The sequence below is a fragment of the Apis cerana genome, linkage group LG7 (assembly GCF_029169275.1).
Source record: "Apis cerana isolate GH-2021 linkage group LG7, AcerK_1.0, whole genome shotgun sequence".
Lineage (NCBI taxonomy): Eukaryota > Metazoa > Arthropoda > Insecta > Hymenoptera > Apidae > Apis > Apis cerana.
In genome coordinates this window covers 5,301,586-5,318,873 of record NC_083858.1, presented here as the reverse complement: position 1 = coordinate 5,318,873, position 17,288 = coordinate 5,301,586, and the positions used below count along the sequence as shown (strand labels likewise).

The following is a 17,288-nucleotide window of genomic DNA, read 5'->3' as shown; positions in this document are numbered from 1 at the left end:
TATATAAGCTTAGATAAAAGCTTATAATAATCACTAATGTCTTTTAGATTACAAAATGATAATTTCGAAACATAAACTATAAATATTCAAAATTTAAAAAAGTGGAACATTTGATCGAGTTTCAATCAAGACTTTCAAATTAATTATATATGATGTACATGAAATATGAAGTTTCTAAATCCGAATTAATAGTTCTCAAGTTTCTTTAATAATATAATAATATAAAAATAATATTATAAAACATATTTTCAAAATAAATATGTAATAAAATTATATTGAAATCAATTTATTAATAATAACTCTTATTACAGAATTCAATATTATATATTAAATATATAAAATATAAATAAATATTATATACATATTAATATAAATATAGATGGTAACTATCAATTCAATATTTAATTTTAAATAATTCAAATTTAAATAATTTTATTATTAGTAAAATTTAGTTCTTATTTGAAATATTCAATTTATTTATTTTTCTCGTATAAAATGTTTTTTAAAAAAAAGGAGTAATTCTAAGAAAATGATGTTATTTTATGATGTTATTTCAGTAATGAAATTAAACTTTGTTTAAATAATACTAATTAATTAATTATAACGATTACTAATTTAACGATACTACATACATATAAATAGAGATACTACATGCTGATTACGGCAAACAATCTTATAAATATAGAAGTACATGTCAAGATTTCATAAATATCATGAATAATTAAAATAATATTAAAAAAATTTGATTAAAAAATTAATTGTTTTATTAATTTCCATATATTATATGTATAAATAAATAGTTATGTATAATAAAAATATGTAAAAATTTTAAAAAGATAATCAAAATATGAAATAAACTATGTTTAACTACATTATATATTTCCATTAATTCAATTGTCATATAAAATGTTTTAATAATTACAATATCAGAATAATACATAAAATGGTGGACAAAAGTTTATTCATTAAAATAGAATAACTTTTTAAAAATCGAATTAAATAACTTGAGTTTTTTTAAAAAATTAAAAAAATTTAGATAATATATGAAAAAAAATTGAAAAAATTGTAATTAATCGGAATTGTAAAGAAAATAATAAACAACTTTTTATAACTTTTCTATTTTCTTAATGAAAAATTAATTGTAATAATATATTTAGAAAATAAATTTCACATATATATATATATATTTTAATTTATATATATAATATATTTATAATTTATACTATCTTTATATATAAGATATTATTATATATAAATACTATCTTTATATATAATTTTAAATTAACTAAATTTTCTTTTAGTTTATATATATATATATATATATATATTTTTTTTAATTTATATATATAATATATTTATAATTTATACTATCTTCATATATAAGATATTATTATATATAAATACTATTTTTATATATAATTTTAAATTAACTAAATTTTCTTTTAGTTTATAATCTATTATTATATTATTATATTTTTTTTTCCTATAAATAAATCGGTTTTATGCACTTTCATTCGATTAAATTTACTTTTTATCCATGTATTTACATTATTGTATTTATATTTTAAAAATAACTATTCAATTTATTGTACCATACAATAGATTTTGTCTATCTTATTTTCTTTCATATTTATTATTATCAAACGGTTTATCGCTTCTACTAAAATTCACAATTGCAGTTAAGTAAACGAGATCACACACTCTAGGGGGCAATGTTACTTGCAGTTGCAAACACAATTAGTGGGACTTGTGGTTATTTGCTCTTTATGTAAGTTTAGAATAGATAGAAATGCTAATAAATGTTGCACAACATGCTGAGAATATTCCATTTTGCTTATAAATATAATAATGTTACATTATATTATTATGTTATATTATATTATATTATTTGTCAAAGAAAAGATTGATAGTATGTAAAAAGTAATAAAACATGCATATAAATATATCATCATATACTATATTTTAAATTAAACGAAAATGATATTAAATATTTAGTTTAAAAGTATATTTTAAAAATATATAACTAATATAAAAATATAACTAATAAAAACGAATTATTGAAATTTTTTTGTTTATAATAAAAAATAAATATATATTTATTACTCAAACAAAAAGTTATAGAATGAAATTAATCAAATTGATTAAATTAATCATTGATTTCCTATTCATTTAATTCCTATCATATTCCAAAATTGAATTGAGTGAATTTTTTAATATAATTTATTAATAATTAAAAGAATTGAAACTAAAACTTTAAATATTATTCATTATCGTTTAATAACTTTAATCATTTTTAATATTTAATAAATCTTATATAATATTTAATAAATCATCTTTAATATTTAATATAATAAATGGAATTCACGAATATACAAATTCTAAAAAGATGTTATCCAAGATTTTGTAATATCGCTCCTAAAATATTAAATTTTTTTTTGTTCATATGTATTTCTTTCCTAAAATCGATAAAATTCATAATTTAATGTTTTAAAAATTTTTAAATCGATTTTGAAATCATTTCGATCACTGGGAATCATTTCACTCTTTTCGATGACTGGGGATAATTCTACAAAAAATTGATTAGGTTATATCTAACATGAATTGTCTATAAATTTAACAAAAAACATATTAACGACGACTATAGAGGGGATTTCTTTCTTATGCTTTTTGAAATAAGTGGAACAAAGATATCATTGATAGAAAGGAATAGCTTACATTAAATTTCATTTAAATAATTTTATTATATATTAAATATTAATATTATATAATATTATATACTATTATACTACTATTTCATTTAGATAATTTTATTAATATTATATACTAATTATATAAGGTTGATAAATTCCTTACATTTGATTTGTGGATATATATAAGTTTATTATTTTAAAATATTAGGTCTCATAAGTTTCTTTCTTTTTTTTGATTAACGAAATGAATAACAATATTTGTTGTTTAAGATTAATTTATTGCGTTATATATAAACCGTTGCTCTACCTTCTTCACCTTCTTCTATCTCTCAGGAAGCCTCATTATTCCTTTTTTTAAAAAATTGTTTGTAAAATATTTTTCAAGGTGCGCTTTTATTTCGCTTATAGATTAAAGCATTTATCATGAAGAGAATTTTTTAATAACAGGAACAAGTAATCGGATAGAGCAAGATCTGAGGAATATAGAAAATGCGACTATCGCAATCAAACTGTAACAGCTTTTTTCTTACAGTCAATATGAGGTATTTTGTATTGTTGTGATGGCCTCGTCAATTCGCAATTTTGATCATTTTTCTGTTATGGAATTTTTCAATTTATCAAACTGATTGTAATATTTTCCAAAATTAATAGTTTCACCTTAAGAAAGGAGCTCATTATAGACTACACTTTTCCAATCGCACTAAATGGATAAAAGAACTTTTTTCATGAAATCTAAGTTTTGCAATAATTGAAGGTCTATTATCCTTAAATCAAGTGCGTTTTCGATTCATACTTAGATACAAAAAAGATCTCTTTCATATCGCTGAAAAAGGAAATCGCATGTAAAGACGCGGTTCATAAAATCAATCTTCGTCAATAGTTGTGGAATCTAAACTTTACACTGATTGACATATCCCATCTTGGTCAAATGATTATCTACCATTTTCCTGGAAATATTGGTGGTATTCACTATTTCTTGCACAGTATATCGCGGATTTTCAATAAGCATGGCCTTGATAAAGTCCGTATTTGTCGTTGCTGGGCAGCTACTGCGATCTTCATCTTTCAAGTCAAAATTGTCAACTCTAAATCTCTAAATCAATTGCAAATGGTTGTAATAGTTATAATAATCGTAATAATTGTAGCACCACTCTCATAATCAATACAAATCTCATTTGCAGTATCATTTTTTTTAAAGTAATAAAGTATAATGCAAATATTTCTTTTGGCTATTCATATTAAACGGTGTAAAAAAAAGTTTTAAAAAACATTGTATTATCAACGAAATATACTTTAAAAGAGCTCTGGAATGACTGAAAATGATGCCATAAACAGCTAATAAATGAGAATATTCGTATAAAAATAATCAGTTAAAGTCATTCTAATATATTTGCCTGGTGCAAAAAAACTTATGGAGCATTCTAATATATAAGATGTAATATATTATAAAATATCTTTGGAGGATTGATTCTAAAAATCAAAACAAAATGATATATAGAAATTGATATATAGAAATATATATAGTTTGAGATTTATTTATTAAATTATAATAAGTATAATATTATAATATAATAAATATAATATTATAAATATATATAAATATACAAATTATAATAAATTAAAATTTGCATTTAATGAAGATACATGTTAAATATATAAAGTGAAATAGCTCAATATCTATCGTGCTTATGGATTTTCGCTTTATTTTATTTATTTTTATTAAATTAAAGAAGAATGATAAAATTGTAATTAAATTTTTACAATGAAAATGCAGAATACAGATTTAAATTCTCTTTTCATTATAAACCGATAAAATATTTTATTTTCGGATAGACATTCCCAAGACTTATCAATTCTAGAATAGGAACAAATGAAATTGCATCGTCTTGCTTCTCTTTCTTATGCTATCTCTTTATTGTGTAACTGTTTCATTATTACTAATCTCTCCATTTGTTCTCACTATAAAAATAAAACTATAAAAAAATCTAAAAAATTAAATAGAATTTAATAAAAATAAAACTTATAAATAAAATGTTAACAATAATATTATTAGATTATTTAATGAAAATAATTAAATTAATCTATTTAAAAATCTTCAATTCATTATATATAAATATAATTTTTTTTAATAATTCTCAATAAGAATGCAATTATTAACAAACAAAAACATTATTCTTGAAAATCTAAACTAAGTTAGTTAAAATTATATTTAATATGAATGAATCTAATGAATTAATGTAGTAGAATCGTGGTTCAAGAAAATCATTAAAATAATGATAAATATTTGATGATACAATTCAGCTATCAGATATAATTCAGCTATCGGAAAAGTTATCAAAATATCTCCTCGTCTAATTGATATTTTTAGCTAGCTGCGACAAAAACGTTTTATCATGTTTAATGGAAAGTTCAAATTCGCTCTTAATAGCTCTGAAAAGTATGATAATTTTATAGATCATTTGCATAATACTGCCGATTACTCGTGTGAATCACTTTGATAAGTTCAATAGGAATAGTTTATGCTCTATCCGTTCATCTATTTCACTGTACACATTTTTCACTACGAGTGATTATATCTTTTGCCATTTGATTTTTAAACACAATTTAAAATAATTTTAATTTAAAAGTAATTTTTAAAAGTTAAAATTATTGAAAATAATTTTTTTTTCAAGTAATTTTCTTAAAACAAAAATAGTAGTTCTATTTGCATTTATATGAAATAACAACAATAAAATGTAGATTCACAAAGAATAAATTCAACAAGAGAAAAATATATATGAAGTAATTATTTAAACATTTTGTACAATAATATATTATTTAATATCAATGTTGTATCAATATTTTTGACATTTTTGGAAAATATTCTCCTATGGAATTAAAAAAATACGTTCTTAATCCACAATTAAATTGATAATAATCCGTTTGAGTTGCTCCTTGAACATAGCATAATAATATCAACTGCTACAACTTCAATAGAATGCCGCAATGTCTTTGCGGTGTGCTTCTCTTTCTATTTCCAAATAACGAACTTGAGTTTGACAAATTGGGTTCTCAACTTACAATCAACCACATTTCGCAAACGTGTAACACGTCTGTTGGGCATACAATTTTAGAGAAAACATCTTTCAAAATATTCAAATAGTGAAGTATCAATGTTAAATTAAGTCGCTTTAAGAATATTTTAATTAAATATAACAATTTTGTCTTGATTATATTAACTACGTAGTATAAGAAAAGATTTTCTGTAATAATAACATTTATAACAAATATAACAAATAATAAATAATTTTATTTTAAAAATTTTCGTTTAAATGTTCATAAGAAAAAAATAACATACATACAAGTAATTAAAATACGAAAAATAATAAAATAAAATTTTTTATTCTTAAGTTCTGATTAATAGTTATTTGTTGTAAATTTTTATAAACTTATTTTAATAAATTCGAAATCTGATTTGTTGATTGAAAATAAGCCTATTATGATAAAATAAAATTACATATTCGTAAATAAAAAAATTTCTAATCAAAATTATTTTTAAAATTTTCATTTACATAATCATCACTATATTCTTCTTAAATAATAATTATAAATTTTTACAAACATGGCAATTCAATTTATCAAGAATAAAAGATACATTAAAATATAACATTATATTTTCAAAATTTTTATATTGAATTTTTATATTGAAAAACTTAACAAAAATTTTGTGATAGCCATGAATATTTTAAATTTCTATACTCTATTTCAAAATTTAATTTCAATGAATAAATTTATTATTATTTAGCGAATTTATTTTATTGAAACTTGAATATATAATACTTTTAATATTTATTTTGAATTTATTTTCTTCTATTTTTTTATATCAATTTTTACTTAATTTATTACGTGAAGAAATATTATCGATGATTGAAATAAATAAATTTTAATTATTTAAAAATTTACAAAAACTCAAAAATATTACAAAAAATGAGTTTTTCATTTTAAAATTTTCTTAAAATTTTTTTTCTCATACAAATTTAATACAATTTTTTTTCACATATTTTATTTTTTATACGATTAATTATTTTTTTAAACTTAAATTTAATACATATTTTACAAATACTAAGAAAAAAAAATAATATTAATGTGATACTGCAATGAAAAAAAAAAAGATAGAAAAGGAAAAAAAGTGCAGATTTTTTTAATCTACTCATGAATGTGTCTATAAAATTATCTTGAATTGATGCAAGTCATTATTTTAGTTAGTTTAAAAATTAAGTTATAGAATGATTTATAAATGATTAAATAATAATATTTTTAAATATGTTTTTGATCAGGCCGATTAGCTTTCCTTAATTAATTTTGATAAATTTAAAATATATTGTAAAGGATTTCATTTTGAACAATTTTTTCCTTAACATATAATTAGCAATCGGCTTTAATATATGAATTATCCGCAAATATACATTCTTTTCTTATGAATAATAAAAATACATTAAGAAAAAAAATTAAATACATTCGAAAAGAGACATTGATTGTGAATATCTCCAATATCTCCAAATTCCTTTCATAGACATTTTGCTATTTTATTTTTGCGCTGCATCATTATTTTTATTTCTATTTTCTCCAAAGTTCTTTATAATATTTTTCTTTTTTTTTCTTTCTCGCTTTTTAAACAACACCGAACTTATATTTCTAAAAGTTTTTATAATAGCTTAATAGCTTAATAGCTTATACAAAACTGAAACATCACTTTCCAGTTAACTTTAACAGTTATTGACCTAAATTAATCAATTGAATTGATACATTGCAACATGTTTTATATAAAAATTTTTAAAAATGATAATTCGGTATTGTTTAAATAAAAACAAATAAAAAAAAAGAAACAAAAGAAGATATGAGATTTATAATGATAGATCTGAAATATCTATGTATCATAATAAATGCTATTTTTGTTGCTCTACTAATCGAAAAATATGAACAAATTATAAATAAAATGAATTCAAAAACTAATGAAAATTTAATATTTGTTTTCAAAAGAATTATTGAATTGATCCATGATTCCTTTCAGATTTTCTTAAATAGAATACGATGAATAGAATACGATGCAGTAAACAAAAAATTGAATCTTGAAAAACCTTGAATTTCAAAGTTAAAATCATTTTTATATGCATATTTATTAACAAATCTTTCAGAAATATAGAATCAAGCTGGAATACTTTTTACTTTTTATATATTTTATATGAATTTATATATTCGATGAAGTTATTAAACATCTACTTCTTTATAAATTTGAATTTTTTTCAAGATTTCTTTTATATATATAATAATGAAAAATAACTATGATCATTATAATTTTCGTTGACTAAAATTATTTTCTATTTTATTATATCGCAGATCTGAATGATCGTAGAATATTCAAATTATAAATGAATACTAAATATAATATTTTTTTATTCGTATTTATACAAATAGTTAAGAAATTCCGATTATATATCGTATAATCTTACGAATACATGTATATATAAAATTCATTGTAATAATATTGAAAATTTTTATGAATAACTTAAAAACTAAAATCGATTACTGATTATAAGATTATACGTAAAAAAAAAGAATTAGTTAAAATGATATCTTTATAACATATTTTAAATTCATAAAAATATAATGAGAGAACTAATCAACAAATTCACTTATATTTTTAATATCTTTATATTAATAAGCTATTTATAAGCTATCAGAATATTTTCTACGAATTTAACGCTTTATTAATATATATTATACTTCATTAATTCTGGAGAAAATAAATTTTTATCTATTAATTATTTGTTTATAAATTATTTGTTGAATCAATTATTTTAGTGTTTTATGCAATGTCATATACATTTTATATACATGGTAAAATCACTGATTCGTATATTTTTGTGATTTTTTGAAGATTTCTTTTGTCAAAAAAGATTATATGTTATTATATAAATACTACATATAAATTATATGTAGTATAAAATATAATAAAAATTTAAACAAAATAATATTAAAGAAAGTAGATATATAGTATATATTTCTTTAAATTTTTAGAAGATACCAAATTCTGTGAAATATTATTTTCGATAATAAAAATAATTAATTTTATTAAAATGATATTGAATATTAAAAATCATATCTGAAATAACTCTAACAGACTAGAATATGAAATTAAATTGCTTTATTAATATAATACATATACAGCAGATTATAGTGCAATATAATTCAATTATCATGAAACAAAATTTCGAAAACTTAATAGGAAAGTAAAAAGATTTCAAATATAAAATTTTAATTTCAAATATTTATTAAAAATTTAGAAATTTTTCGATATTATGCATTAAATATTCACGTATACGATCACTTATACACGTATAATTTATATATTTTTGCTTTTATATATTATAGTCCAAAGCATAATGGGTAAAATTATTATACTCATTGTAAATAAATAAATATATATATATATATATATATATATATATATATATATATATAGTGAAGTTGAACATTTTACGGATCCTTCAAATTCACAAAATATAAATTAGTCTTTAAATGGCTAAAATTATGATGATCGAAGTTATAACAATAAACTCAACAATAAGCATAAGGCCAATTTTGCTATCATATAATTATAATTAACGGTCATATAATTAAAATAAACGGTTATTTTAATTTCAATCTTCTACAGATATTTTTATATTTTATTTTATATTTTATTTTATTCAATCCGAAGGAGATCTAAATGTTTATTAGATAGATATTATAATAAATTCATTACAATACATTCATTATATATCTTGGATACTGATTGTTATGTATTATATATGTTTATACATATAAATATAGGCAGATTATAAATAGAACATTCTATACTGAAGTCGATATCATTATTACATTATTGGTGATAAATTATTACTTAACGATTAATCCAAAATTGACTTTAGATGTAACCGAATATCGTATATTCATTTAGATAAAATTTTATACAATTTTTAATAATACTAACGTTTGTTACTAAATAATCAATACATTGTTGATTTAATATTAATATATAACTAATTAATATATAACTAAAATTCTATATAATTAATATATTCCAAAACCAATATAGAATAGATTTAACCATAATTTAAATTGTTTCAGAATAAATATAATAACTATAGAATTAAAAATAAAAAATAGAATTATATACTATAAATAAAAATTTGTTATATAATTTTTATATTATCATTTCGGTTTTTAATAACTCTATTATTTGATAATTATGATCATTATTGAAAATTTTAAAATTTAGTAAGATTGTGAAAATGAATTAAATTTAATTCATTTCATATTGGTGCTTTATTACTTTCATTTATTCAAAGTAAAAATATGTAATTCTAATTCTCGATACAAAACAAAATAATAAAAAATTTTATTAATAAATTTCATGATATATTACCAAATATAAAAAATTAAGTTTTAAGAATATTTACATTTTATAGGCAAATTCACTTGCAATAATACACTTGAAATTTATTTGCTTATCGTTTCCAAACAATTGTCTATTGTAAACACAATGTTTTCAAAAAATTCAAAACGAAGCATAACAGTTTTCTTAATCGAAAATATATATTAAAAAAATGCTATCAATAATTCATATTCATCCAGCTATTCAGAATTAATTAACATTTTAAAGAGTTTTGAGTGTTTTTTAGATAAATTTTTTTCCTTTAAAATATTAAAATAGAATAATTCATTTTGATCATTTTAATTTTTAAAACTGTGCAAATCATTTATAATTATTTATTATAAATAATAAAACTGTCTTTCGGTGAATTATTATCATCATATTATTGCAGATTTTTAAATTCGTTAGCTAAATTAAAATGAGCAAACCATACAAATAATATAAAAATTTTTTTAAATGAATAATTTTAAGTAAATACATAACTTTAAATTAATAACATAACTAAATTTTTTCTATTAAATATTTCAATTTTGTATTATATCAATGACATTACATTATTATTAATTAAATTCCATTAATCAATTATTGTTGTTTTTTTCAAAAATATAAATAAATCGATTCATTAAATTAATTTAAACATAAACTTTTTTTAAATTATAAAAATTAAAATAGATTATTTACACAATCAACATATATTTACATAATTGATATAATTGAATTTCTATTAATAATTATTTATAACCATTATATAATGATTTTTTATAACCATTTTTATTAACAATTATAATATTTATATATTATAATATTTTTATTCAATTGTCAAACAATAATAAGATTGTGATATATTAAACTAACGGAAAATCATTATAATATCAAAAGCTTTGGATATTCGATTTATTTCATATTAATTAGAATCAAACAACAAATATGTTTTTATCGAAAATATTGTAATAGCGAAAATATCGTAGCGCATTAAAAATTTTCAAATTTAATTATCCCCGTTTTTTAATTAACATGTTATATTGTTTTTCCATCGAATTATTAACTTAAACAGAATAAATTTCGGTCGAATTAATAGCATAAATTTGTCTTCAACCTCAACTGTTCGTCAGATTTTTCGAAGTTTTCATCCATAATACATGTAGTCAGATCAAGAAATAAGGTTTTCGTGAAAATTGCATCAAAATGAATTTTTTTGAAAGCGTCTTGTAAAATTAGATTTTTAAGCAATAGCTTATTTATTGATATTTATATTGTCGAATAAATTACTTTTGATGAAATCAATCTTTCTGTTCATCATTTATTTCTTTTTTAAAAGATTCAATTTAACTAGATATTGAGATGTTATTTTTACATGAAAATTGATTCGTGTATACATATCACAAAATTATCACAAACTATCACAAAACAAATTTTGAGAGTTAATATTGAGAAAGTTTTCATAAACATCATAAAATGTGAAATTAAATTCATTGAATTATTATAAGTTTTATTTTGATATTGCATATGGAAAAATTTTTTTAATTTCATTTTTATTAATAACTTTAATTACTTTAGTTATAGATTAAATAATATATTGAAACAAGTAGAAATGATCAAGATAAATTGATATATTGCAAATATATTGAATATTTTATCTTAAATAAATCAAAACGGAAAAATGCTTCAAACTTTGATATAAATGTTTAAACTTTTAATATAAGATAATATATATATATATATATATATATATATATATATATATATATATATATATTTATATGAATATTTTCATAAATTATTAAGTATATTAGTAAAATAAATAAATATAAATCTAATTTTATACAATTTATAGTTATATGTTAATCAATTACAGTTATATGTTAATCAAATACCGTTAATCAATTTTTATTTAAAATTTTATAAATTAACATTCCTATTAAATTCATTTTAATTTTTTTTGTATTTATTCTTAAAATTAAAATAATTCTTTTTTCATCTAATGATATATATATATATATATATATATATATATACACACATATATTTATATAAAGTTATATTTTAAATCAATTATTCAGTTTAATAGATATTATTTAAAACAATTAAATTTTGTAAGCAATATAATTTTAATTATTTATTAATTTATATTTATTTATTATTAATTTATTTACATTGACATTATTATTAATTAATTATGTTATATTATTAATTATTAATTTATATAGATATAACAAAAATGTAACGGAGAATTTAATATTCAGATATTTAAAAAATTCTGATAGAGAATTTATATTTTCGTGATTTATATTAAAAATTTTCTTTTAAATGGTTAACTTAAAAAATAAATCAATACATGAAATACGCATTATTATTCCATCTCATATAAATATAAAAAATATATAAACTATAGTACAATAAATAATTATATTATTAGATATATGTTGAATTATATGAATATATAAATATACATAATGAATATATGCACTAAAAAATAATATTATGTAATAGAATGTAATTAGTTATTATGCAAACTTTTTATATCTATAATTTGTGTAATTAAACTATATATGAAATGTACTATATATAAAAGAAAATTGTATGTATATTCATTAATAGCTGTTCAACATTGAAATTTATATTCAATTTCTAAATATTTATTTAAATTCTTATTTATTATTAGCATATTAATATATGTATTATTAATAAATATATTGATCAAATAATTTTATTATGAACAAATAATTTATTTAAAATATATTTACTAGATCTCAATTTACAACTTTATTAAATATTTTATTATAAAAAATTGTAATAAATAAATTTAATTTTATAAAATCTCAGTGGAAATATCATAATAATAATTTTTTATAAATATTTCAACTAAAAATATACATTTTCACTTAGATAATATATATAAATAGACATTCAATATTTAATGCTCTGATATAAATTGTTTAAAATAACATAAATATATATGATTAATAACCAAAATAACATATTAATAATCAATAAATTTTAATTTTATTTCTTGTATTATAACTTGATAATTTTTTTATTAATTAAAGTTTTTTTTATTGTTCTAACATACATTTTATTTAATTAATATTAATGAATTTGAACATATATGTATAAAAATTTGAATATATGTGTATATAAAAATTCACGCTACAGATTATTGATACAGATTATTGATACAACTTTATGAATCAATCTATCAAAATATGTATATTATATTAAATATGTATAAAATATATTTAATGTAATATAAAAAATAATAAATTATAAAAGTTAATTTTATTACTAAATTATTTTCTTATTATCCTGAATTTTACAATATAATTATATATTTTTTTATAATATTATATAAAAGTTTTTCCAATATCGCTTAAATATATAGATAAAGAAGTTATTTTAAAGAAATGATAGAATTTGATTTATATTGAAATGATTGATATTGATTGAAAATTATAAATAAAAAATTTTATAGAAAAGTATTATTTTACAAAAATTTAAATTGATAATATAAAAAATGGTAATTTAATATAAGTTTTCAAATAATCATATATTATTTCAATTATATCATAAAAAACATTCATTTGAATTGTTAAATAATAAAATATACTTTTTAAAATAGAAATCAATATCAAACTTTGCATTATCACAATAATTAAATAATGCTTTAATTAAAAAAGTTTTCATAAATTGCATCGTACAAACTTTTTAGAATTCGTTTTATGAAACAGATTCTGGTAAATATTGAAAATATGTATACACTTTCAAGTATACATATGCATATAAATATATTGCATAGGCATCACTTTTTATGTTATCGATTCCCTCTTTAGCGACACAATTTACTCTATGCGCAGCACAATATAATACACTGCAAATATCCGTGAAAAGACTTCGAAACCATCCGCGAATAGTGAACTATCGTATTATCGTGTGTGTTGTAATATTTGAAAAGAAGATGAATGGGATACAAAAATGGAAACAAGTACATTTTATTCTGGATCTGCCTGAACTTATTAAGACTTGCCAGAATCATGTCTTAAATAACTGAATAATGAAAACCAACTCATAAAATGTATTTTCGGAAAAGAATAATTAAGCGAATTTCTAAAAAGTAATATATTTTCATATCCTTGTAGAAACGTATACAAAAATATATTTAGATTTTTATATATATCTGAAAGATTTCGAAAAAAATATCGCTAAATTATTCTTTTATTTTTTTGCACATTAATCTGTTGAAGATATTTATTAATGTATATGATATATATGATTATTTAGAATTCAAAATTAATATTTATATGTTGACTATGAAGTATGACTAATTCTGTTTTTTTATACAAAGAATTGTAAATTATAGGCATTAGAATTATAAATTCTTGTGAATTTTGATAACTATAATTAAAAATTCAAATTATCGACAGTTTGTCTTTATATAATCTTTAACAAATTTGAGGAATTTTAAAGAATCTTTCTATTTCATATCCTTTAAAGATAAGCAAATAAATTCTCAGTTATTTCTTTTTAAAATAATATTATCATCATGAGTAAAATAATACTTGAAATTCATAATAGTTTTTACGATTATAAATCTATTAGAACAACAAAATAAAATAAACGTTTCTTCAAGAAAGGATGTCTCAAATTATTATTTATTTATATTAATTTGTATAATTAATTATCATAATTGAAAATATTTAAAACATCATTTTATTCCATTAAAATTATTGATAAGTTGCCTTCTCTAGAAGGTTTTCTAGACGATTTTAATTTCTTTATCCATGAATCCATCGTATGGAAATCAACTAAACCGCGATAGCGGTTAAAGACACTTAAGAATGCTTGAACGGAATAGCTGTCTTTTCTTAATTGTAAAAGCATTCGAAGCTTCTTATCTACTGGTATTTCATGACTTTTTACTGATGCTGCAAATTCCCGGGAGAACTGTAGTTTTCAGTATTACAAAAAACCTTGCGTGCGTATTATTCAAAAAATTCTTCACAAATGCTAAACCGCGAATGAAATGTTTCATTTACGTTATTTTTAATAATATATAACTTTAAATATTAATATAAAATTAGTTTTATTGTATACTTTATGATCTATATATGATTATATATTAAGTTAACTTTATTTGAACAAAGATAACCTGCTGAATGAAATCTTTGCATAAATTATTTTATATATTTACAAATTCAATATAATAAAATAACAGAAATAACAGAATAAAAGCAATTCATAACTAATAAAAATATGTATCTAAGTTCCTGCTTCATAAAAAATTTATATAGAATTCTTAATATTTCATCTATTTTATTTACATTAATTTTTGAAAATCATTAATAATTATTAAAATCAAGAAAATATAATTTCTAAATGGAATATTGCTAGAAGTTTATTCTACATTTAAAAATGAAAAATATAAAATAAAATTAATTAATAAAATAAAATTTATTTAATTTATATATATATAAATAATTTTAATAATAATTTAAGTAATATACATATTATTAACTGTGTGTGTGTATACATTTTATAAAATTAATATTTTCTTAAAAAATTAAAATTTCTTCATGTTTATTTGATAAAAAACTAAAGGAAAAAAATTAAACATTACTTATAAAATTTGATTATGAAGTTAATATAAATTTTAGACTATTTCTGTCGATTTAAATTCTAATACCAAAAATAGGATGGAATAAACTTACCAATCTGTTGAGGAAGGAACGTGATCAATACAAATACAGCGTAGAGCCATCTTCCACGACGGTTCTTCATACTGTTACTTTCTTTCCTTCCGTTTTCTACGTTTATCCTTCTGGGAAAGAAGGGTCTCGATGAAACACTTTTTATTAGTTATTCACAGAAATGATAAAATATGATATCAGAATATAAATACACCCACTTTCAATCACTTTCATACTGTTTTCCTAATTTATTTTTTTTGTCATATGTAAATCACTGCCTAAAATCATAACTAATCACAATTGCTTCTCGCTTAATTTATTAATCACTTAATAATGATCACACTATAATGCATTGAACAAAAACGTCGCTACACTATTTCCTTATCATCAAGATTCATAATTTCGATATCGTGACGCAAAAATGCGTAATAGTATCAATCGATAAGGATTTTACGATTCTATTCGGTACTTTTTCCTTGGTGACCAAAAAGACGAGAATGCAATTGAAGGAATTGTATTATTCATCAGACACGTGGTTTACTCTGAACCAGGATTTACAATCATGCATTATCGATTCGTCGAATCCATTTGTAAGGTTTTACCAGCACTGGCTGTAATTTCGATCCTCTGGTGTTTTAATATCGCGGGAAATTGATCTCTTGAGAATTAAACTCTTTTGCGCGCGAAAACCACATGCTTTCACTATATTCTTCGATGAGAGTTCTTTCTGTTCGTAATTCAATACAGTTGTTTTCTTTTCCTGCCTCAAAAAACCTTCTGGAAAGATTGGCTTATGTTTTTCTCGAGTTAAGAATTATGAAAAATTGAATCACTTATTCTAAATATACGTGAAAAATCCACAATTGACTTTATGAAATTCTCAAATATTGATGAAAACACTTAAAAAAAAAGAAGAAAACACATCACTAAGTATCAAACACTTCTCGAAATTTTTTTTTCCGTTACTTGAACGTTGGCACAAGTAATTGATACAAATGGATGTACAAATGGATTCTTCCTCTCTATTCATTTAATTCAAGCTCTGAGGGAAATCGTGCATTCGTTCGTGTGTATCACACGATTCGACCATGGATCATTAAACGGGCGTCATAGAGCGCATTAATCGCCTGTTAATCTGCCTGTCTTGTCTTCATGTTTCATTACTTCGTGCAATTTTTGAACATTTGATCAACTTTTTTTATTCCTCTGTACCAATTGAATTCTGAAAAAAAAACAATTTGATTCCATTAGACATTAAATTAAGTATTTTTCGTAATGAGATAACAATACGGATGAACATTTATTAAAAATAATTTTACCGAAATAAGACTTTATAAATATGAATGAAATATAATTATAAATATAAATGAAAAATAATTATTGATGACGAATTATTGATGACAAATTTTAAAGAGGATAATATTAAGTTTTATTATCGACTTTTATTCGTTTATTTTTCTT

At 19.6% G+C, this 17,288-nt stretch overlaps 1 protein-coding gene across 4 annotated transcripts in view; it reads right to left on the bottom strand.

The window, feature by feature from the left end:
- The window catches only part of LOC108003087 (basement membrane-specific heparan sulfate proteoglycan core protein), a 303,226-nt gene that overhangs the window by 277,299 nt on the left and 8,639 nt on the right, over positions 1–17,288 (bottom strand). For all 4 annotated transcript variants that reach the window (XM_062076951.1, XM_062076949.1, XM_062076948.1 and 1 more), the window contains exon 2: positions 15,849–17,049. In XM_062076951.1, coding sequence (XP_061932935.1) covers positions 15,849–15,918 — 70 coding nt within the window. In that variant the 5' untranslated portion in view covers positions 15,919–17,049. The remainder of the gene's footprint in view (positions 1–15,848; positions 17,050–17,288) is intronic.